Raw genomic sequence first — 22031 nt, 5'->3', positions numbered from 1 at the left:
ACTAAGATTTTCATCATGGCCTATGTTTGTGCAGTCATGTGTTAGCTGTTGATCTGCGAATCGCGTTAGCATACACGATAGGTGTGAACAATCCACCGCTGCAGGGCCAGCGGCAGTGACGGAGCAGGGCCATCCTTCGAGAATCCTGCAATACGGCTCTTGGCCGCCGCGAATGGCATTGGAGCGGCAGTCATCATTGAGGGACTTGCAGCGCGAAGCCTTTTGACCGGGCATTGGCGAGAGCGATGCCAGGGAACGCTGGCGATTTCTGGGGGCTAGTGCCATCTACCCCGAACAGCGGACTGTTACTGTATTGAGACTAGAGCAAAGATGATTTAGATCTTAACGACGAGGCGATGTCAGCGTAGGAGGGTGTCGTGATGACGCGACAAGAGTGGTGGACGAGGGAAGACGTGACGAGGCTGAAATGTCGCGGTTCGGTAGTAAACGTCCGTGCACGCGCATCATCTCTCTTTCGATCACGTTCATCCGGCACCGCCTTTAGCCTAACATCCTCCACACGACGATTTTAATATCCAACCTCATCTATCACGGCACCTTTGTCGGTCTTGTATCCGACGCGCATGCAATGCAATGCACCTGCCGCAGATGAAGTCTGGGGCGGTAATTGCTCGCGCAATATGGGCAGGCTGCGGGGATACGCGTGCTTTCGTGGAGCCAGGCTAGACGACACCCGGTGCTTCGTTCACAATATCCTTACACACACTCGCGTCCTTGCGGCGCCAAAGGCATTTTGCACCATGGACTTTGGCCGCACTTCTTCCAGCATGCATCGGGTTTTGCCTTCGGGGCTGCTCCAGAACTATCCAGTGGCTTGGTAGGCCAAAGTCACGAGTTCAGCCATGCCCTGAGATCTTCGCAATACACTGGTCTTAAGTGGCAAAGCTCATAACGCTGTGGCTTCTCAAGTACACTGATTTGCCAAGACCCTGGTAGACCATATGGCTTTAACGGCATCTTACGTATGCGAGGCCTTCCAGAGGTACGGCAATGAGTATTCGAAGCATCTGATCGAGCTATCCGCCGCGTCATGTTCTGAATCAAGTGGAATGCCAGGTGCAAGTCCGACTACTGAGGCTAGGAAGGGAGAAAATCGATAGTCTCTTGATCGTTTACTGCATCTGGACCAATACCCTCCGTGTGGCCTATGAGATTACATCTGCCGAGCCTTCTTTATTAACTCGTCCAGGTTCCTCAAAAAAAAGTTTCGGTAGCAGGCTGTTCACTTCGCGTCTCACGATGGCGGCTTTCGTTCTATCATTACTGCGAGCATGCGCACTAACATGTCTCTGTCTCTCCCTGCCACATGTCTCTGCTTATGTGGGAAGCGCCACGGTATCAAGCACGATCTTAGTGATCGCACGCGACTCGACTTCGGCCATCAACAGCGCTACACTTGGCCTTCAAGGTTACGGCATCCCTTACGAGATCGTCACTGTTCCCCAGGATGGGATTACAAACCTGCCTCTACTCAACTCTTCAGCAACACATGGCAACTACGGCGGTATTGTCACCGTGAGCGAAGTGGGATACAACTACGGAGATCAGTACTACAGCGCACTCACTAGGCGGCAATGGAATGATCTATATGCTTACCAGACCAACTTTGGCGTACGTATGGTCCGTCTCGATGTTTTCCCTACAGCCGACTTTGGAGTTTCCAGCGTCGGGGGAAACTTGAACGATGAGCCAGTATCATTCACGAATACTACCGGATTCTCCGCGGCTAATCTTAAGACGTAAGTCTCGCAACTCTACTCAAATTGGTACAATACTGACTATAACAATAGCAAAGTAGATGTGAGCATCGCGAACATATATCACTCTCCTGCGAAGATTGTGAACGCATCAATGGCATGGGAGGTCGCCAAGTTCTCGAGCAGTGGAAGCGCCGCAGTCATCAACCAGATAGGCACTCGGCAACAAATGGTTTGGTTTTTGCCATTCGCTCTAGACTGGGCACCGTCAAGCAACGTCCTCCAACACGCTTGGATCACATGGGTGACAAGAGGCCTTTTCGTCGGTTTCAGAAGGATCTACTTCAGCACACAGGTGGATGACATGTTTCTGGAGACGCCCATGTACCGACCGGCGGGCGTGAATTATCGCGCTAAGCCCGATGACCTTTCGTTGCATGTCACATGGCAGGCCAACCTGAACTCGAAGATGCCTGCAGGATCCGAATTCTTCATAGAGATCGGGCACAACGGAAACGGTGATATAGAAGCATCCACAGACACGAGTGAAGGCGAGAGAGTCTGCACCCCAACCAACGCAATCGAATACGCGGATCAAAAGGATGGCGACCCAGAATTCCAGAAGCCTCCTGGTACTGGCACCAACATCTGGCCTTCGACGCCTTCTCAGTATACCTGGAGTCTTGAATGTGCCGAGATCGACGAGCTACAAAACTGGTTCGCCGACGAAGAACAACGCGACGCCTTTGCGCACATCTCGCACACTTTGTACGTTCCATACCGCTTCATGCTTTGCACTACTGACTCAGTACCAGTTCCCACGCCGATTTGACCAACGCGACCTACTCAGATGCTTCCAAAGAGATCTCGTTCAACCAAGCTTGGCTCAAACAGGTTGGGCTTGATGCTGCTAAGCGCTGGAGCGGGAAGGGCATCATTCCGCCTGCAATCACTGGCCTACACAACGCAGATGCTATCAAAGGCTGGATGGATAATGGCATCGTCAACGTCGTAGGAGATAACACGCGTCCGCCTCTTCGCAATCAGCAGAACAGTTTCTGGCCGTTGACTACCAACGTTCAGAACAACGGTTACGCAGGGCTCAACGTCATGCCGCGCTGGGCAACGCTCATCTACTACAATTGCGATCTTCCCGCTTGTACTCTACAAGAGTGGATCGACACTTCTGCAGGCAAAGGCACGTTTGACGATCTCATGATCAACTCTCGCGACACCGCAATGCGCAATCTCTTTGGCCTACATTGGGACCCGTGAGTGCAGCTTCACCTCCTTTTTGGTTAACACTGACGTGCTATACAGTTACATGTTCCACCAGGCCAACATGCGCGTCAACGATGTTCCGTCCACAACCGTCAACGGCAAGAGTGGCCAGTACTCGCTACTCATGACATGGATCGAGGTCATATCCGCTGAGATGATGCGCCTGTATGTACCCTTGCTTCTCCGGAGGAGCATCCTACTAACATACTGCAGTACCACCTGGCCTTTCAAGACCCTCAAGCACGACGACCTCGCCCAGCAGTTCATCAACCGCCAAACTCGCGACCTATGCCGACCCAGCTTGACCTGGACTACATCCGCCAACGGCGCCAGCATCGAGTTTGTTAACGTCTACACGGCCGGCGGAAACAAATGTGGCACAACCATACCCATCACCGTACCAGGCGCCGTGGCAAGCACGACCGGCGCGACGAAAGAGCAGTTGGGAAGTGATCCGCTCACGCTATGGGTAACTATGAGCGGCGCAAGCAGGCAGTACAAGTTCTCAAAGGCCATTCCGCTGTAAACATAAGCACCCTTTGGAAGAACATGGCGTCGGTCATTATCGCAATTGTGATCTTCAATGTACATCTTTTAGCTGAAGCTCAGTCAAAATTGTCTTTGTGTTTTTTTTTCCCTGCATCCAGCATGACCAGTGAACGACTGCGGAGTTTAGGCGGTCATCTGTGACCCCTGAGCTAACCCCACATTCGCACAGCCACAACAACACTATGGGTGAATACCAGACCCAAGCTGGCGGGATAGCTGCGCCGCATCTCGCTACCTGCGTTTTGCAGCATCACAGCACCCGCCATGTAGTCACATCGTCTCTCGAGAACGATCCAGTCCTGCCATTATACTGTGACATTTTCCCAACAACTAAACTAATGTTCTCACCCTCATCAATCGACAGTATGTTCAGCTGTCAACCCTTCCAACCGGGAGCGAATTCCTTCGGCACGCCTCACCCGCAATATGACTGCATGAGCGCTACACCAATTGCAGTTACTATGTGTCTTACATACAACAGTTATATATTGCCTACATATGCAAGGGTGGTGCACGTCACTGCGCCGCTTGCGACGCGTCTTCTCGTGATATTCCCAGGCTATCGAATTCATTTTTGAAGCGGCCGATGTGTGTCGGGTGTGGGTTATCAGCGCGTATGGGTCTTCAGCTTGGTCTTGTTCTGGTGACAAGATCTTTTATCGCTTTAACTATTGTATCTGGCTTGTGATTGAAAATTCTGCGTTGGGGGAGGAAATCCAGCAAATTGGCAAACCTCATTTTCTTCGTCTAGCAACCGGTCGCACAAAGGCATGATGTACGCGAAACCCAAACCACGACAGCCATGGTCTCTACGGCGCAAGATCCTCCTTGCCGTCGGCATCGTCATCCTAATCCTCGCCTTAGGCCTCGGTCTAGGTTTGGGTCTCACCTTAGGACGCGACAACGACGACGACAACGACAACACCTCCCCACCAACCTCCACCCTAACACCCCTCCCCACACCAAACACCACACTCCCATGGACACCATCCGTATCCGATACCTGGCAAATCGTTCTCTCTCATCCACCCGTTCTCTCCTCTTCAGATACTAGCGCAACGCCCAATGTCAGTATCTTCGACATCGATCTCTTCGACACGCCCACCGCGACGATACGACAACTACACTCTATGGGCAAGAAAGTAATATGCTATTTCAGCGCAGGCAGCTACGAAGACTGGCGGCCTGATGCATCGGAGTTTAGAAAGGAAGATCTTGGGCGTGATCTAGATGGGTGGCCTGGGGAGAAATGGTTGGATCTAAACAGTGAGAATGTAAGGAGGGTGATGAAAAACAGGGTAAATTTGGCGAAAGAGAAGGGGTGTGATGGTGTTGATCCTGATAACGTTGATGGTTATGTGAGTAAACATCCACCTCCATGCCATTTTCCACCGTGTAGTTGTATATATACTAAGACTAACAACCCCCAGCAAAACACCAACGGCCTCTCCCTAACCCCCTCCACCTCAATCTCCTTCCTCTCCTACCTCTCCTCCCTAACCACGCCCCTAAACCTCACTCTCGGCCTCAAAAACGCCGGCGACATCATCCCCGCCGTCCTCCCCATCGTCCACTTCAGCGTAAACGAGCAATGCGCAAAGTACGGTGAGTGCAGCACCTTCGCCCCTTTCATCGCAGCGGGGAAACCCGTGTTTCATATCGAGTATCCGGATGGGGCGGGGGCGGAACAAGGGTTGGAAGACGATGTTGTGGGGAGGTATTGTGATAGAGAAGGGAAGGGACAGGGGAGCGAGGGGTTTAGTACAGTGTTGAAGAAGATGGAGTTGGATGGGTGGGTGGAGTTTTGTGATAGGAGGGTTGAGGTTACGGATGTGGATGAGGGGGTGGGGGGTCGTGGGTAGAGAAGGGGAGAGGGCATGTAGTGGTATGGCTCGTGATTACGTCTTGTGTATCGAAATCTGGCCATTACTTCTGATCTTGATGTTGCGTTTAAGCTCGGATGCATATGGTTTCGTCTCTGAACCAGCATGCTTAGCTGTATCGAGCTTTGCGACACAGCCGGGTTATCGTAGTCACCTACGCTGAGTACAGCCTGCTCTGATCACATGATGTGGTAGTTCCTATACCTGCGAGGTCAACGATGGAGGTCAACCCCCGTGACCTGCCTCATGCTATCGGCTGACACAGCATTTTCCCTGCAGCAACATTTTCAGATCGTGATCAAACACTGTACCAGCAGCAAACGAGTCAGTCAGACTTCAAAGCGATATGCCTCCCATTATTCCCGGGCAGCAAAACTCTCGCGCCCAACTCCATTCTTCCACATCTCCGCTACCCCAGCTCCCATACCCTTCCCTTCTGCTAGCCGTATATCACACAGCACACACAGCCTCGGGCTATGCAACTTGGCTTTAGCCGTCGTAAAAGCTGGAGAACCCCTGCTTACACCGGCTCTTCCTACCGAAGTGATGGTGTGCTTCGGCCGGGAATCTGACATCGGTGGCGTGTGTTTGAGGCTGACCAGCTCACTGGTGGAATATGGCGTTACCAGCATTTTGCTTGTTTGACGCATCAAGCAGAGAGTATGCATAGTATGCATTCAATCTCGGTACGGGTCGACTTTGCCAAGGTGTAGCTACCGGCCGGTTGAATGCGATTCAATATCCGATGCAGGTGAGGTGGAAAATCTGGGGCGGGTACGTCGTTTGCGGTAGGTATGCTCGGCATATTGAAGTCGTCTAATGTTTCCCCTGTGGTCGGTATAGTAAGACTTCTGGTCGAGCGGGTAAGCTGACTTGTTCGAGCAAGTTGCCGGGTGGGGCTGAGATGTCGAGGCAGAGTGGCGTGTTCATCTAGTTCTAGAGCGCGATCTGGTGCACCGGTCCCGATACAAGATGATGCATTAGTTTCTAGATCTGAACCACGACGTTAGTGGCAGGTGTGTAGGTCACCACAGACTACGAGAGGGCCGCCGCTCGGGGCCAGATGCGCGGTATGGCCGGGACGAACGTACATGTCGCATACAATACGAAGCGCCTAGATTGACCATGGATCTCGATGCGTTACGCGGGTCGACGTTGAAGATAATCGGGTCTGTTGCAGACTCGTTCGTACCAGCGAACCGGAATACACGTCACACGGATCCTTCCCTTGATGCAAGCCACCATGGGCGGTACATCCACCGTATCGGCGTGCGATACGAGCCTCTGAGAGTATCGAAAGTCCTTCGTGTGGTTGCGATCACACCAAGTCACTTTCCGTATTCGGTAGTCGGGTCCTGCCGCATATATTGGGATCCACTCTGTGTAACTGAAACGTTAGCACGAGGCGAATAGACTCTGCTGTGCTGTCTACTGGATGTATATTCTTGACATCCCTACAAGCCAATATGCGTGGTTCACGAAAGGTCTTGCCAATATAGGTAGGTGAGTCCCACATATCGATGTCGTCATTTAGCGAGGCTGATCGCGCGCAATGGCGTCGTCTCATCGTGGCTTGTTTTCTACCTGCGAAGGCCTAGCGAACCGGCAGCACGAATAGCTGGAAATAGCCATACGTGTCAAAGCTCTTTTCGATGAGGTTTCCTTCGTTCTGTTAACCTCGTGTTGTTTGTGGTGTGATCCGAAAGTTGGCACCTCGCTTCCAGACCCAACCGATCGGATGCGCAACGGACGCTTCCTTCGAATGCAGCTAGAGAAGTTCACGTGTAACGAGAAAGCTGCACAGTACTCTGTAAGCGAAGGTTAGAAGGGTGATGCGGAGAAGCGCGACAGTCCGCGAGGTAGCAGTCATGGCGGCACGACTTCGGCCCTCTGCACCTGTCTAGGGAGCACGTTCACTGCATGTCTTCGCAGAGCCGCCGGTACTTGGTCTCCATCCCGTCGCGAAGTAACTCCGGTGCTCTTCCAAGGATGACATACATCAAGGAAAGTGTCAATATCGAAGCCTGGAGCATCGCTTGGAAAGACGCACAAAGAGACATGGGCCGACGCGGTACGCAGCAAAGATTGAATTTCGAAATGAAGGCCAAGGTTGAAATAAAGTGTGTATGCAGCTCTAGTGCAGGACGAAAGGCTTGTTTGTTTGATCCGGGGAAATGGACAGGGGTTAAGTGAGCTGGATCTGCCGCCTAAAGCGGCAAACAGGGGGTAATATTAGAGCCAACCGGATGGACCAGTTGGTAGTCAAGAGTTTGAAGGCGGGTTTTTCGATGATCGTTGCTTGTTTGAAGACGGCATTGTGTAGCTGGGATAATTCCTCGTAAGCTTTCCTCGGATTCAACCGACGGAGTGGCGGACCGCTTGTGTCACGGAAGGACTTCTCACATCGCGGACCGCCCTTGACACGCCTCGTCACGGCGCATTAGCCGACTCGCTGTTGAGAAAGCCACGGTAGTACGAAGCAGTCGTGACCAGAAGATCCTTTCCTTCTGCATGCCAGCTGCAATCCGGAGATCAGGGTCATTCAGCCCCAGGTCTATAGACAGTGCAGTCAAGTGATCAAGGCTTGTCGCATAAGTGTTCGTAGGCGATGAAGTAGTTGAGACTGACACGGAAAGGACAACTGTCGAGGACGTGGGTGTCTTGCGTGGATTTAGCGATCGATGACCTGTTATCTACCGTATTCAGTTCCAAGGCTGTGACCCTCAACGCAACAGCGCATCCAAGCCTTCGATAAACGCAGGTAGCACACCGTCAAGCTCGGTATAGTTCGAGCTACCTGTCAGCCAGATGCCGCGGCCTACAGCTAGTAATTGCAATAGCGTACTAGCCGTCTCAAGAATCGACAGATTCGGTGTGGAGTGCACAAGCAGCGCAAGCTTTTCGCGATCATATGAACCCGTCGCCTTGAAGAGCTCGCCACTTTCAGTCGTCCAATTGGAAAATGAGTTCTCGAAAACAACGGTCAAGTCCGGCCCAGTGAACAATGCCTCATCAAAGTAACGAGGCTCTGGAAGAGCGCCAGGGTTGTGAACTATAGTGCAGTGTCAGCCTTACGCTCATACAACTGCCGGAGTTGGACAATGGGGGTTCTTCTCGCCTGCAATAGAAAGAGACCCATTGGAGGACCCATGGTAAAGTGTACTGCAACACGACAGGGGCCTCGAAGTCCGGCTTCGGTGACGGTCTTACTTTCAATACAGAAGAAGGCGGGCTGAGCTTACCAATATAGTTGTCCTTTAGTCCGGTGCTGTCTTGAATAGCTTGAGCGATGCTATCGAGATACACGGCATAGTCTGTAGAGTATTGAGTAGGCGTCTCATCAACGAAGACACCACTCAGAGCCAGTGAGGAATCATATTCGCCCCAGAATGAGAACGTAGCAATGTCATCCAGCACAGAACTCAAGTCCCTGGTACACCACGTGGTTGCCACATAGCCGATAGTGCGTACATTACTGAGCGAGTTGAGGACCTCGATGGCTGCGGTGTATTCTGCGTTTGGTAGTGCACCCTCTCCAGGCCCGTTATGCACGTTTACCACGACCGTAAAGTGTATGCGAGGGAATGATGATGCCCTGAAAGCAGTACATGTCGTTAGTCCCAGTATAACGAGTAGCGACAATAGTAGAGGTACCGTATCGTACACATCGTGAAACGGATCCCACGCGCCTGCTGAGGGGTAGACGTAGAGCGGAACAATTACGGAGCTGAGTCCGTCCATGACTCTGCTTTGAGCACGGCAGGCTAGGAGCCGATGACGAGACGCTGGCCCAAACGGAGATGAGCCGATAGAGAGTAAGATCTGGAAAAACACAGCTTACGGATACTGACGAACGCAAATATGTAATGGATATCCTTATGGTGTGTTCGGGCACCGAGAAGACGCTGACAGATGCCGGGATCGAGTAGTCGAACGAAGCCTCGCAGTATGCCCACGTTGGATCTCTGACGGCCCAGATGATGGTATTTTGAGAGATTAGAGGACGCGGCAATGCAACCACACGGGTACGTTTCGCGCACTTGGCCATGCAGATTGGACAGGGATCGTTAGCGATGCGAGAGTATATTTTCAGAGTGCTAGACCTGAGGAGACTCCGAAACTGATGAGTCGGGATGAAGAGGCCGCATCGTGCCAAGCAATGTAAACAATATTGACGGCGCAGGAAAAGTCTGACTTCGATGCCTTCTGCCTAATTGATCGCGATTTGAGGCTGTTGTTGAGCGTTGTGGCGCGTATAAAGAATTTCGGACGTATCGAGAAAGGTAACGCCGTAACAATCAACGCACTCGCTCTTCTTCCATACATTCGTTCATTCGCCAAGCATAATTGTGCAAGATGTCGTCATCCTCTTCGACGTACTCGCTATCGCCCTCCGTCACACCGGAAGTACTCAATACACCGGGAACACAGCGATCGGTGCTATTCGACGACGATGTAGTAGCGGATCCTCTGAGCATCGATGGATCCACGTCGACCTTCATCATGGTCGTCGGTGGGTTGGGATACATCGGCTCGCACACAGTATTGGAGTTGCTCAAAGAAGGATACAACGTACTGGTCATCGACGACTTGAGTAACTCGTACGAAACCGTCCTGAGCAGGGTGCGAGGTCTTGCGATTGACTTTTGCACGGCGCACGGGCGACGAATGCCAGCGTTGCACTTCCGTCAGCTGGATTACAGGAGTGCACACATGAAGACTGTACTGGCCAGCTATTCATCGTATTCGATCATCAGCAAGCCAGAGCCTGCTCCAGCAAGATTCCCATACTCGACGTTGCAAAGAACGGATTCCGGTATCGACATGGACATGGACGACGCGCAAGAACCCGCTGTTGAGCGACTGTCCAGAATATCAGGCGTCATTCATTTTGCGGCGTACAAGTCGGTTGAAGAGAGCATCCGGATGCCCTTGAGATACTACAGCAACAACGTCTGCGGGCTGGTCGACTTTCTGGGGTTGCTAGAGGAGTTCGGCATCAAGAATTTCGTGTTCTCCTCTTCTGCCACCGTTTATGGCGAAGGCGCTAATTGTGGGCTACCTCTGCGCGAAGAACTGTGTGTGCATCACCCAGAATCTTTCTTGGACAGCGACGGAGCAGAACGCCGAGTTTTGCCGGGCGTTCTGGGCCTCACATCACCGTATGGTCGATCCAAGTTCATGTGCGAGTCCATTCTGGCAGACCTGGCGCTTTCCGACCCCACATGGTCCATAACCGCTCTTCGGTACTTCAACCCGGTATGTATATTCGATGGTCAGGATGCATTGGAAGTGTGCCTAACAATACCAGGTCGGTTGCCACGAGTCCGGTATTCTGGGTGAAGATCCTCGACAGAAACCGAGCAATCTGATTCCAGTTATTGCAACAGTCCTGACAGGGACAAAGCCAGTGCTGGACATCTTCGGCACGGATTGGAACACCCCAGACGGCACGGCAGTGCGGGACTTCATCCACGTAGTCGATCTGGCTCGGGGCCATATTGCGGCTTTGGCAGCTTCGACGGCTGGTCGTACTTTAGCACCATTTCGCACGTACAACCTTGGTAAGTGGAGGCCTTATATGAGAACGTCTCACACTAAGGTCTGTGTACTGACTTCGACTCAGGTACGGGACGAGGACACACTGTCCGTGAGGTACTCCAGAGTTTAGAGGACGCATCCCAACGGAAGATCCCCGTCAGGGAAGTCGGCCGCAGGGCTGGAGATGTTGGCTTCTGCGTGGCGGAGGTGCGACGAGCAGAGACCGAGCTGCAGTGGAAGGCTGAGAGGTCCTTGAATGACTGTTCCGGGGACGTATGGAACTTCACTAAAGCTAGGTGTCTAAAGTCGTAGACAAGGGGCGTGCTGAACGGCCCTGCACAGTTTCCTTCATCATCCTTTCCCTGCATATTCTAGCATCAGCGGCATCTCTTCTCTTGTGAGTACAGCAAGATAGACCATGGATGGCATTTCGTGTACTCGAATTTAATACCCAATTTCCCACTGAACGACCAATGTTGCCGAGTGTTGGACGTCGTAGCCAGATCACGGAAATGAGCGAGACCTAGTAATGAGCGAAACCTAGTGGAGAGTCGACGAGGCTTAGAGGCAACGCGCAGGTACGCCTCCTTTCATATGCGTTCAGCGCCTAGACAGCCCGATTTTGGCCAATCGAGACGAACGCTGGATTGCTTTTTGGCGTCGTGTGGGTGGGTTCATCGCTGGTATCAGATAAGGCTGTGGCAGCATCTCGAGCCAAGGCCAGGTTGCATCGAGGCGAAATCTTAGAGGCACACTGTGCTGCTACGTCGCAGGCGCGGTACCATTTCCGTGACTAAGACATAGTCCAATGGAACGTGTAAAGAGCATGTGGCGAGGCGACTACTTCAGCTGGCTCGCTACACTCAACCCTTTCCGCCGAACGTGCGCAGAACCACTAACCCCACGATAAAATGGCAAAAGCGAAGGCGGAATCCAGGCTAGCGATACGGCGGTGACGGGAATGCGCGCAAACGGCCCAGTAATGGACGACGGCAGTGCCGTGGAGACAGCTCGTTAGTTCCGATTCGCCCACTGTGCGTTTCAGTCCCGGCCGGCTTGCGTTGAAGCGGTACAAGCGAAGTACAGGCGACGGCAGGATCCAACGGTGCGTCAAAGGGCAACGGGGCAGGCCGGCCAGGTCGACGGTACGATGGAGTTGCACAGAAGATGCTGACCTGAGCTGAATGGGGCGACGATCACATAGGGGCCGACAACAAAGAGGCTGAGGCTCTCCTTGCGTTGTGCGGTTGGCGTCTTGAGTTGGGCGGAGACGGCCGATTGGGTGCAAGATGGAAGGAGGCTTCGGAAGCTTTTGGCGATTTCAGCGCTAGGCCGAGTAGACGGGCGTCACGTGCCGGGTCAACAGTACTAGCAGCCCGCACCCGTTGCAACCTCAACGTCTCTACCTACGCACAGTCGCAAAGCCCACGCCGACCTGGATACCGTGGATTCTGAATCGCCTGCGCGTAGACCGTTCTGTTGCGATGCCTCCCTCTGCCATGGCGATGCCGGGGCAACACATGAACGGCGCTCCTTCGAACATCTCGGCTGGCGTAGATCCCACTTACTGGGGCGGCCACCAGGACTTCTCACCGGACTCCACATCGCCATTGTCGCCCTCACTAGGGCTCCATCTGTCGCCGACACAGAGTATCACCACCCAGAGCAGCATCAATGGCGGGACTCCTCCGGCGCAAACGCCCCAGTCGGACAGCGGCGGCAGCAAGGGAACCGGCCAGAAGAACAGCCAGAAGCAGTCAAATAACGACCAGACCAGAGCCTCGGTCGCTGTCGCGTGCGTCCCATGTCGCAGTAGACACTTGAAATGCGACGGTGGTGTGCGATGTTCCCGATGTAGGACCGACAACGTGGAATGTACCTACATCAAGTCGCGAAGAGGCTGGAAGGGCAAGCGGAAAACCAAGGAAGACACGGGCGCGTCCACGACCCCGAATGGTGGGTATATTCGCAACGACGACAATATCAACCCAAAATCTAACGTGATTAGGCATATCTGCATCTGAAGTCCAAGCCAGCAATGGCCACATCTCGTCACCTGAGTACTCGTACAACGGCGATGCTGGCATGAACCAGCTCAGCCCAACTCACGGTCTTGGCGTCCGACCTGTAGCCCCACCAGTTGCTCAACTCAACCTAAATGGATCCGCGCGTCTGAACCGATTTGGCCACTTGGGACCCGAGACGGCTGTTCAGGCCTTCTACCACTTCTTCTACAACTCACATCCCTTCTGCCTTCCGGAACGGAGGTTAGTGGAACTCTTCAAGGAACGACATGCCCCACTCTTGGAACATGCCGTGCATTTCATCGGATCCAGCTACATACCGTCGGTGCCCACGGCCATGTACAAGGAAGCGTTAGACCGTCAGATAGACAGCAACAACTACCCAAGAGATGCGTGGTCGGTTCAAGCCCTCCTCCTCTTCGCCATCGGTCTCCACGCCCACAATGAAGTCCCCCGCGCCGCCCAGATCTTCACCATAGCCCAAAACCTGACGCTGGAAATCGGCCTCAACCGGATGGAATTCGCGCTGATGCACGGAGAAAACGACCCGCAGCTGGAAGAAAGCTGGCGGAGAACGTGGTGGTCCATGTTCACGGCCAACGGCATGATGACAGCCGTCAACCCCGGCGTGCAATTCCGACTGAAAGACGTCGTAACCGACGTGCCACTGCCATGCGAGAACGTCGAGTACTTTTCAGGTGTAAGTACCCACTCCCCTGACATCAGATCTGACATGTGTCAAAATCGGCTTGGCATGTTTCCCTTCTTAGTGCGAACCCGTGCCGCTCTTAGGTACTCCAGATGAGATCATCTGACTGCATGTCATACTCCGATGGGATGGGAGATCGATGCATGTCATACATGTGGGGTGGGGGTCCTGCCGATTGCATGACCATCCTCCTGGGACAACACACTCAAAACCTTATACAGATCACTAAACTAACAACCCACAAACAGCAAATACCCTACCCCTCCACCCTCTCCGACTACGACGACTCAGCCTTCCTCCCCCACTTCACAACCTTCTCCTCCTTCACCTACCTCATCGACGCCATCCGCATCCTAGGAAAAGTCTTCGAATGCGCGCGTCTAGACTCCACTTTCGAATACCACGCCGTCGACGTCGTAGACCAATACCTGTGTAACTGGCGCTTACACCTCCCGGCATCGAAAACAGACATCGTCTCCAACGACGGCCACATCGACGAAGTCCTCTTCCAGGCACACATGGTAAACGCCGGCAGCACAATAATGCTGCACCGCCCGCGCAGCAACCTCGGTTTCGGCCGCGTCGAAGGCGTGAATATATGCGTGCAACCCGGGCAGGTCCTGCTTCCCACGCAAACCCGCGAAATCCACACTGCGAAATGCCTCACGTCTGCCGAAAACATCTCCTCCTTAATCCGTCTACCCGGCCCCTTACTCTACCACACCCCCTTCTTCACCTGCGTCGTCGTAATGGCGTCGGTCGTGCACCTCTCCTACTGGTCCTTCCTCGTCCCCGACGGCCAGGACGACATCATCAAGCAGAGCATCCGGCTCGATGTCGGCACGCTGCAGCAATATAGCAATACGTGGCCGATTGCGAATGTGGTGTTGGGGCAGGTGAGGGGGGTGGCGCACACGCTGTTTAATAGTAAGAAGGCGATGTCAATACATCTTTGGAGCAATTTGCAGCAGGATGATGTTATTAGGGGTGTTATTGAGGAGGGGAGGAGTGTGCCGACGCAGCAGTATGCGCAGTTGATCGCTCCGTGAGTACTTGCTTTCTTTTTCTTGTGATGGGATCTTTGTGTGTGGACTTGGGCTAACATTATCGCAGGATGCTGAAATCGTAGACGTACTTTCTCGTCTTGTCGCTTTCGTTTTGTCTCGCATCGTCCTTGTTTTACTTGCGCGTTTTAATCATTTTCATCCGTTGTCTCCGTCGCGCGCGTCAAAAACGGTCGTTTCCCGACTATAGCCAGCGAGCGAGCGAGCGAGCCTTATACTTGTCAATTTTTCGGTCGTCGCTTTGATCCGCTATTATGCGACTCTGCTTGTCCGTATTATGAGCATACTGACACCACGCGTCATTTCTTCTATCGTGTCTGGGCGGTGGGCGGCGCATTCCATTGAAAAGTCCGAGCAAGCGGAGTTGGAATATAATGAAGATACGAAATGTGCTGTTGTAGTAGTAGGCGCAACGCCCTTGTGCGTGTTAATAGTAGAATCGAAAAGCTTTTTTAGTCACATTCTGAATATTCTGGTTGATCGGAACAGTCTATTGTTCATTCGTCGAAACGCCGGCTAGTCCAGCGCTTCCTGTCGGATACTTCCGCCAGTCCTCCTCCGCATGCCCCGTTTTCGCCAAGAATGTCCTCAATTCTCGAGCTGCATATCCGTTGTCCCATTGCACTAAATCTCGTCCATGTCGTATACCCATTAGAGCCCTAGCCGTGGCCTAGAGCAAGCTCATGACCGTATCTACAAATCGGCGTCGTCCTCATCGGGCAGAGGCATCTGGGCGGCGTTCTCCATCTCCTGTCGGTACTGGTCGAGAACGGCCTGGTCGACCTGGACCTCGGGAGGCGCCAGAGCGGGGGCGGCGACAAAGTCGAGAGACTGGTTGCCGACGAGTTTCCGGGCGAGCCAGAGGAAGGGCTTCTCGAAGTTGTAGTTGGACTTGGCGGAGATGTCGTAGTACTGGAGGTTCTTCTTTCGGTGGAAGGTGATGGACTTTGCCTTGACCTTGCGCTCCTTGACGTCGACCTTGTTACCGGTGAGGACGATGGGGATGTTCTCGCAGACACGGACCAAGTCACCTGGGGCTGTTAGCGAATGCGTATCGGGGGGTTGTGGGCGCACGTACGGTGCCAGTTGGGGACGTTCTTGTATGTGATACGCGAGGTGACGTCGAACATGATGATACCGCACTGTCCGTTGATGTAGTACCCATCGCGGAGACCACCAAACTTCTCCTGGCCGGCGGTGTCCCAGACGTCGAACTGGATCTGGCCGAGGTTCTGTCGTCTCGTTAGCAGGCGTGTCGCGGGCGGCAGAGGGGCGGATAACGTACTGTGGTGAAGCCGAGGGGGTGGACCTCTACTCCGAGCGTCGCGATGTACTTCTTCTCGAACTCTCCGGTCAAATGGCGCTTGACGAAGGTCGTCTGTGGTGGGGCTGTTAGCAACCTGCATCGCAGTCTCAAATTCTCGCAGTCTCGCAGTCGCGCGGCCGTCTCAATAGACAGGCTGCTATCGCGAGAAGCGTCGGAATGGGCGTCATACCTTTCCGGTACCACCGTCACCGACAAGCACGAGCTTGAAGGTAGGGACTGAGCTTGCGGCAGTCTCGGCCATGGTGTCGGGTGTTGTGGCGGGGTGATGTGGTGTGTGAGGGGGGTAGTGGGCAGAGTCTGTGGGAGAAAAGATGTCAGTCGGGGTCGCACAGGGTTATTGAGCAAAAGACGGTGGTGCAGACTCACGGGCGATAAAGAGTGGGGAAAGTAGCGGGCGTGAGGTGGGCAAGAAGAGGTTTTGTTGTGCTGAAGTGTTGGCGCCCCGGGCGGTGTAAATCTCTTGGCGCCTTCCGCAATTTTGACCTCACAGGCAGGCAGGCAGGCAGACAGAGGCAGAGGCAGAGGCAGCGTTAGGCAGCTATAGGCTTCTTTGTCTCAACAGCCCGGGTTTGCCTTGCGCCTTTGTAGTCATAGATTGTGATTTACTGCCGTATTTACTAGCAATTCCTTGATCTCTTCCATCCTAAAGCAAACAACGCCGGGTATCATGCTATGCTTGTTGGCCAAACCGAGTGCGCCACGCGCGCTGCCGCCAGCCTTGCCTGCCACCCATCCACTCGACGTATCTCCCAGCTCGACGTATCTCGTGATTTATAATACACTACATGGGCAGCAAGTGACAGCCCAACAGCCCCCTTCCGCCCCAGTTCCTCCGCGGTGTGAGTTGCATCTCAACTGTCTCTGCCGGGCCGCCCGATGGGTTGGGTCGCAGCGCCTTGACGGTAATGGGAATCTGCACTTGTCAGCCTGCTGCACGCCCGACTGAAGACAGCATCCTGTGCAGCGTGATGCGACGTACCCCTTCGTTCTGCGACACGGCCTCGGCGACGCGCGACAGGTTCTCGTGGTTTGTCCAGTCCACCCAGCCGAACTTGGTTATGGTGTCATACACCTGTAAGCCGGCCGTCGCTGCTGGGCTGTCTGCGACCACGCTGTTGACCTTTGCAAAGGGCGCTTCGAGTGCGGCAGGCGGTGCGCTCAGCCCTGCCTGTCCGCCGTTGGCCGTCGTCGCGTCGCCCGCCTGCGCTGCCAGCCGCGCGTGGTGCTCGTGGAGGCCCTTTTCGATGCGCGACATGAGGTCCTTGTAGTCATTCTTCAGCCGTATGATGCGCGCGCGCGTGGTTCGGACTGCGACGGTCAGCGACCCTGAGTGACGTCGAAGATCACCGCTCCTTACTCTGGGGGACATCGATATCACTGCGTGGAAAGCCGTCCAGGGTGGTCAGGCCGGTGCTCATGCGGACGCCATGCTACAACAAGACGTCAACTGCTTATCCCGCCCATAGCCCTGATTTGCGTACCGAATCCAGCACCTGCCCTAATGCCTTCAACTCTGTCTCTACTCGGTCCTTCTCGGCCATGAGCTCCTGCAGCGTCAGCTGCTCTTTTGGTATGCCATTGGAGTAGCCTGCCGACGTGGGCCCAGACGAGACGGTTGGCGCGTGTATATCATCCATGGTGTGCAGATGTTTGTCGCCGCCGCAGAGTTGAGAGTGCGTGAATGCTTACTACAGCTGAGCTTGGGTGGGGGTGGCAGCTTGAGGGAGCTTGAGCTGTGCGGGGCAAAACCGCCAGGACGGTCGCCTTCCTTTTTCCTGCCACACTTCTCTACCAAACTTCACTATCCCAAGGCCACGCGCGTGACCTCTGTGCGTGCCAAAGTAGGAGTCTGCTTCAGCCGCTTAGTATGCTCAGTCTTGCAATGGCTCGGGTCGGCTACCGACATTCTTGTTCTGCCGTCATGGTGAGTCGCGACTACCAAGATTTGGTGAGAGCAACGCGGCCGCCATGTTAGCGGTCCTCGTCGATGGCTCACCACTCGCCCCTAACGAATAGCCTGTGTAGAATGCGCTTTACTGCGCGCCGTCTGGACCCTTTCCCTTAGATGCCGCCATTACGCTCTTGAGAACTTTGCGCCTCTGCGCTTTCCTCCCGTCCTAGCCAGTAGTCATATCCAAAATGCCTCAGCCAACTTCCTTATCGCTCTGCAGCTCACTTGTCTCTCCTTAAGCCATCGTCGTTGGATGCAGTAGTATTTATCTCATGCGCTGACAGCCTTCGTACCGTCCTATCCAGTGTCGACCGTACGACTACGGACATGGCATATGTGTTGTCGCTCCGGCCTCAGAGCCCACTCAAGCGGTCCTTCAGCGACAATCCATACCTCAACTCCTGCTCCCCTCAAAAAGACACACTACTGGCACCCCTGAGCGACATTACCGCTCGCAATGCTTCCGCGTGCTCATTGTATTCCCTTGGGGCGACTAGGGCAGGCGACTGGTCTCGGAGCAACGAGAACACACCTCCACTTACCTCTCAGTCGCTCCTTGATCTCGTGCCTGAGAAAGGAGGCTTCCCATTCAGTACAAGACATGTCATCGAGGAGCCACGCAAGCGCAACTGTGGCCCAGATCGGCCACCGCCATCTTTCTCGAGACTCACAGTCCCACCGAGGCCGCATGCGAGAGGGTATCACAGCTCGCAGCGAATCGCGGAACCTTCCTCTGACAGCGACAGCTCGGCTGATGAAATGGACATTGACGACCACGACTTTGAAGAGACACACCTGTTCAATCTATACGAAGCCATACACGTGCCATTGCCAGAGGGTCGCTTCACCGATAATGACGGAGATGAGCCGCGCGAAGACTACGAAGAAGCGCCTGCGACTGTCTCTGTATCTTCACAACCCTTTCGGCGGTGGATGAGCACTTTGAGGCGTCGACACGCGCACAGGTGGAGGGATAACCTCGCTGAAATACCGCGGCTATCCTTCGACACCGCTGATGGCATGTCTGTCCTCTCCCGCCCGCTGGGAAGACTGTCTGAATCTGTGCGCAGGACATCGGAGTCTATGACATCGTCCATGGGCTATGTGACAGCAATGAAGTCGACTTCGATGACCATCGGCAGCGCGAGCATTGCACCACGCTCAGAAGCTGGAGTACCAGGGAAGGTTCGCTTGGGTAACAGAAGCAGCAATTATTCTGAAGCGCGCAGATCACTCGAGAGTCATCGTGGTGCGCTAGGGCCTGTGCTTGATGAGAGCGCGTGGCTTCGATCACTACAGCGTCGCAAGGTTGTTGAGGAGCTGATCTCCTCGGAAGAGAGCTACATTGCAGACCTCAAGGTCTTGATCAACGTATGTTACCTTCCAGCGGGCTGACTCTACCATTCTAATCTAAGCAGGACTATTTCATGATCCTTACTGCCCTTCCTACTCTGTCAGGCCAGACAAGATCATCCATACAACAGAATATCTCCCAGATTCTACAGCTCCACGAAGACTTGCTCGCCGAACTTCATCAAGTTGTACCTCAGGCAGACTTCACCAGAAGCGCGTACCAAGAGACGTATCCTGTGACAAAAGCCAAACATATTCGCTTCCATAGCGCCGACATTGTGCCGGGGCGCTTTGCCGAACACAAGACTGCCAGGAGGCTGAGGCATTCTTTGGAGATTGGACGATCGCCAGACCGCAGACCGCGAGGCCTAGTAACGGACACGCAGACGGCCGGGAACATTGCCAAGATCTTCAACAAACATGTAAGCTATACGCGACTCTTACAATACTCTTCGTTAACACAATCAGATGAAACGCTTCTTCACATACGAGGAGTACGGCGCGCATTGGACGACCATGTCGCAAGATCTCACCACCATGTGCAAAGGACTGCATGGCTGGCAAGAATACGAGCGCGGTGTCGAAGCGCTGCAGAAAGTGGTCGCGTCAGAGAACAACCGAGAGGCTGGTAGCAAGAAGGCGCTCAGCTTTCCAGATCTCTTGATCAAACCAATTCAGAGGGTGTGCAAGTACCCCCTACTGTTCGACGACCTATGCCGCCACACGCCCGTCTACGACGATCCAGAAGCGCATGCCGAATTGGAGAAAGCTCTTTTTCGGCTGCAAGAGACAATCCGCGAGGTCAACAAGGCAAAAGACGACCCTCAAACCCGGCGACTTATTGAGATTACATGGCAGCTACAAGATCGACTGGCGTTCTCAGAGCAGAAGATTTCTCGGGCTCTTGTCTTCCGCCTTCTCGGGCATGTCCTCCTATGTGGCGCTCTACATGTGACATATCAAACACCCGATCGTATCAAGGGTGCGTACATGGTTTGTGTTTTGTACAAATCATGCCTTGTACTTGCGACGGCAAGTCGGTTCCATACGCCATATACTGTCGTCGCTTCGATCGGGCTTGCCAACGCCAGCATCGAGGAATGTGATAACGGCCGTGGCATACAGTGCCATACTGCTCCACATACGTGGAAATTTGTCTTCGAGTACGGCCATCGCTTACATGAACTCATTTTCAGCGCCTGCACTTCTCACGAAGAGGAGGTTTGGAAAAAGCAGCTGCGCGAGCGTATTGTTTATGAGACACACGATTTCGTCGAAGGCCAGTCTACCATGCAGGACATGTATACATCCCTATCGCTAGGCCTCAAGTCTCTTGGGCCTGTCTTCGGTCATGCGAATACTCTAGTACGGCGCATGTCAGTCCATCGAGCGGCGACTCTCGGTGCGAAGACCAACACGAGTCAAGTCATTATCAAGAACACCCAGGCACAAAAGCTACCCGATACGCCCCCGACGTTTTCACCAAGTATAGTAACTCGATCCCAATCGCACCTCTCCGCAAATCACATCCCTATACTTGCCCCGCGGCGAGCCGAGCGCGTCCGTCTTGAGAGTACATTGGAAGACGTATGGACAAAGGACATGTTGCCCTTTCCGGGCATGTCAAATCGGAGGATGGAGAACCAAATCAGAGCTTCAGCTAACTCCGTTATGCGAAAGCTAAGCATAGCAAGCATAGCAAGCAATTTCTCGCGTCGCTCGCCCAGTCTTTCCAACACGAGCAACACGCGATCAGAAGACTCTTTCGGAAGCCGCGTTCATAAGATGTCGAACGGGAACCTGCGAGCTCAATCAGCCACTGACCGAAGGCCGACCCCCGCACTTGTCGACTTCCATTCCGCACCCGCCGCGTTCCTACCTGAGGACTTTGAGGTCGAAGACACGCGGCCTTCGAGTAGACGCCGCCGTCTTGCCAATCGAGCGATAGGCGTTGAGCGTCCAACCGACAAGCCTCTACAGAGCAAACCAAAGAAAGTTCGACGTCTTTCCACGCATCTGATCAGTCTCCCACGATCAGAATCACGCGCTCGCGTCGCCGAGAGAACCGTCTCGCACGCATCAACAGCAACCACCGTACGCGCACCACCTCCTTGCGCCGAGGTAACCAAAAACATAGAAAACAGGAAACAGCGACGGCAAGAAGAGACTACCCCCGAATCCCGGCCTGCATCTTCAAACCACTCGACTTCGAACAAGTTTTCGAAGAGCAAGAGTAGGATCTTTAATTTCTTCCGATGATCCAACACACATATTCTGTTGGACCAACATGACATACCACACTGGACACGCATTGTGTGTCCACCAAAACGGCAACGCATTGCAAGTACATACTTCCCTTGACGACGTAACGACCACCACTATCCTTGCCCCAACAGCAAGTACGAGAACATGAATTACCACGACTGAGACGACGGCGACGGCAACGGCAATAACTCCGATAACCAAGGGCCAGTGTAACAAGAATAATGATTAATCATGCGATCAGCAGAGCGTTACTGCAAGGTACACCCGCTCTTCTCACGATCTGGGCGAAAGCCTGCCAGCCCACGTTGGACGGCGGGTGAAAGTCTGGGGATCGGGATGCACGGCATGACGTCATGCGGCTAGCGG

General features: G+C 53.8%; 8 protein-coding genes across 8 annotated transcripts; 5 read left to right on the top strand and 3 right to left on the bottom strand.

Moving 5' to 3' along the window:
* Window positions 1-1260: 1260 nt before the first annotated feature.
* J4E83_008222 (uncharacterized protein) lies at window positions 1261-3525 on the top strand (the record flags this gene model as incomplete). The annotated part of the gene is made up of 5 exons (XM_049335119.1): window positions 1261-1760; window positions 1812-2486; window positions 2534-2989; window positions 3039-3164; window positions 3213-3525. 5 exons carry the CDS (start codon window positions 1261-1263, stop codon window positions 3523-3525), a joined length of 2070 nt encoding a protein of 689 aa, XP_049185658.1.
* Window positions 3526-4318: 793 nt separating this feature from the next.
* On the top strand, window positions 4319-5410 carry J4E83_008221 (uncharacterized protein; the record flags this gene model as incomplete). The annotated part of the gene is made up of 2 exons (XM_049335118.1): window positions 4319-4906; window positions 4979-5410. The coding sequence occupies 2 exons, from the start codon at window positions 4319-4321 to the stop codon at window positions 5408-5410; spliced, it is 1020 nt and encodes a 339-aa protein (XP_049185657.1).
* A 2744-nt stretch (window positions 5411-8154) lies between these two features.
* Window positions 8155-9172, bottom strand: J4E83_008220 (uncharacterized protein; the record flags this gene model as incomplete). The annotated part of the gene is made up of 2 exons (XM_049335117.1): window positions 8155-8483; window positions 8674-9172. 2 exons carry the CDS (start codon window positions 9170-9172, stop codon window positions 8155-8157), a joined length of 828 nt encoding a protein of 275 aa, XP_049185656.1.
* A 615-nt stretch (window positions 9173-9787) lies between these two features.
* Window positions 9788-11284, top strand: J4E83_008219 (uncharacterized protein; the record flags this gene model as incomplete). Its single annotated transcript, XM_049335116.1, has 3 exons — window positions 9788-10690; window positions 10743-10995; window positions 11058-11284. The coding sequence occupies 3 exons, from the start codon at window positions 9788-9790 to the stop codon at window positions 11282-11284; spliced, it is 1383 nt and encodes a 460-aa protein (XP_049185655.1).
* A 1208-nt stretch (window positions 11285-12492) lies between these two features.
* On the top strand, window positions 12493-14754 carry J4E83_008218 (uncharacterized protein; the record flags this gene model as incomplete). The annotated part of the gene is made up of 3 exons (XM_049335115.1): window positions 12493-12928; window positions 12981-13696; window positions 13954-14754. 3 exons carry the CDS (start codon window positions 12493-12495, stop codon window positions 14752-14754), a joined length of 1953 nt encoding a protein of 650 aa, XP_049185654.1.
* Window positions 14755-15462: 708 nt separating this feature from the next.
* On the bottom strand, window positions 15463-16337 carry GSP1 (GTP-binding nuclear protein gsp1/Ran; the record flags this gene model as incomplete). Its single annotated transcript, XM_049335114.1, has 4 exons — window positions 15463-15800; window positions 15848-16001; window positions 16055-16147; window positions 16266-16337. The coding sequence occupies 4 exons, from the start codon at window positions 16335-16337 to the stop codon at window positions 15463-15465; spliced, it is 657 nt and encodes a 218-aa protein (XP_049185653.1).
* A 540-nt stretch (window positions 16338-16877) lies between these two features.
* J4E83_008216 (uncharacterized protein) lies at window positions 16878-17733 on the bottom strand (the record flags this gene model as incomplete). The annotated part of the gene is made up of 4 exons (XM_049335113.1): window positions 16878-17009; window positions 17076-17404; window positions 17454-17526; window positions 17578-17733. The coding sequence occupies 4 exons, from the start codon at window positions 17731-17733 to the stop codon at window positions 16878-16880; spliced, it is 690 nt and encodes a 229-aa protein (XP_049185652.1).
* Window positions 17734-18374: 641 nt separating this feature from the next.
* J4E83_008215 (uncharacterized protein) lies at window positions 18375-21659 on the top strand (the record flags this gene model as incomplete). Its single annotated transcript, XM_049335112.1, has 3 exons — window positions 18375-19418; window positions 19466-19822; window positions 19869-21659. 3 exons carry the CDS (start codon window positions 18375-18377, stop codon window positions 21657-21659), a joined length of 3192 nt encoding a protein of 1063 aa, XP_049185651.1.
* Between the last annotated feature and the right edge of the window lie 372 nt (window positions 21660-22031).

Source organism: Alternaria metachromatica (genome assembly GCF_023757995.1).
Source record: "Alternaria metachromatica strain BMP 0045 chromosome Unknown scaffold_23, whole genome shotgun sequence".
NCBI lineage: Eukaryota > Fungi > Ascomycota > Dothideomycetes > Pleosporales > Pleosporaceae > Alternaria > Alternaria metachromatica.
This window is presented reverse-complemented; position numbering and strand designations above follow the sequence as displayed.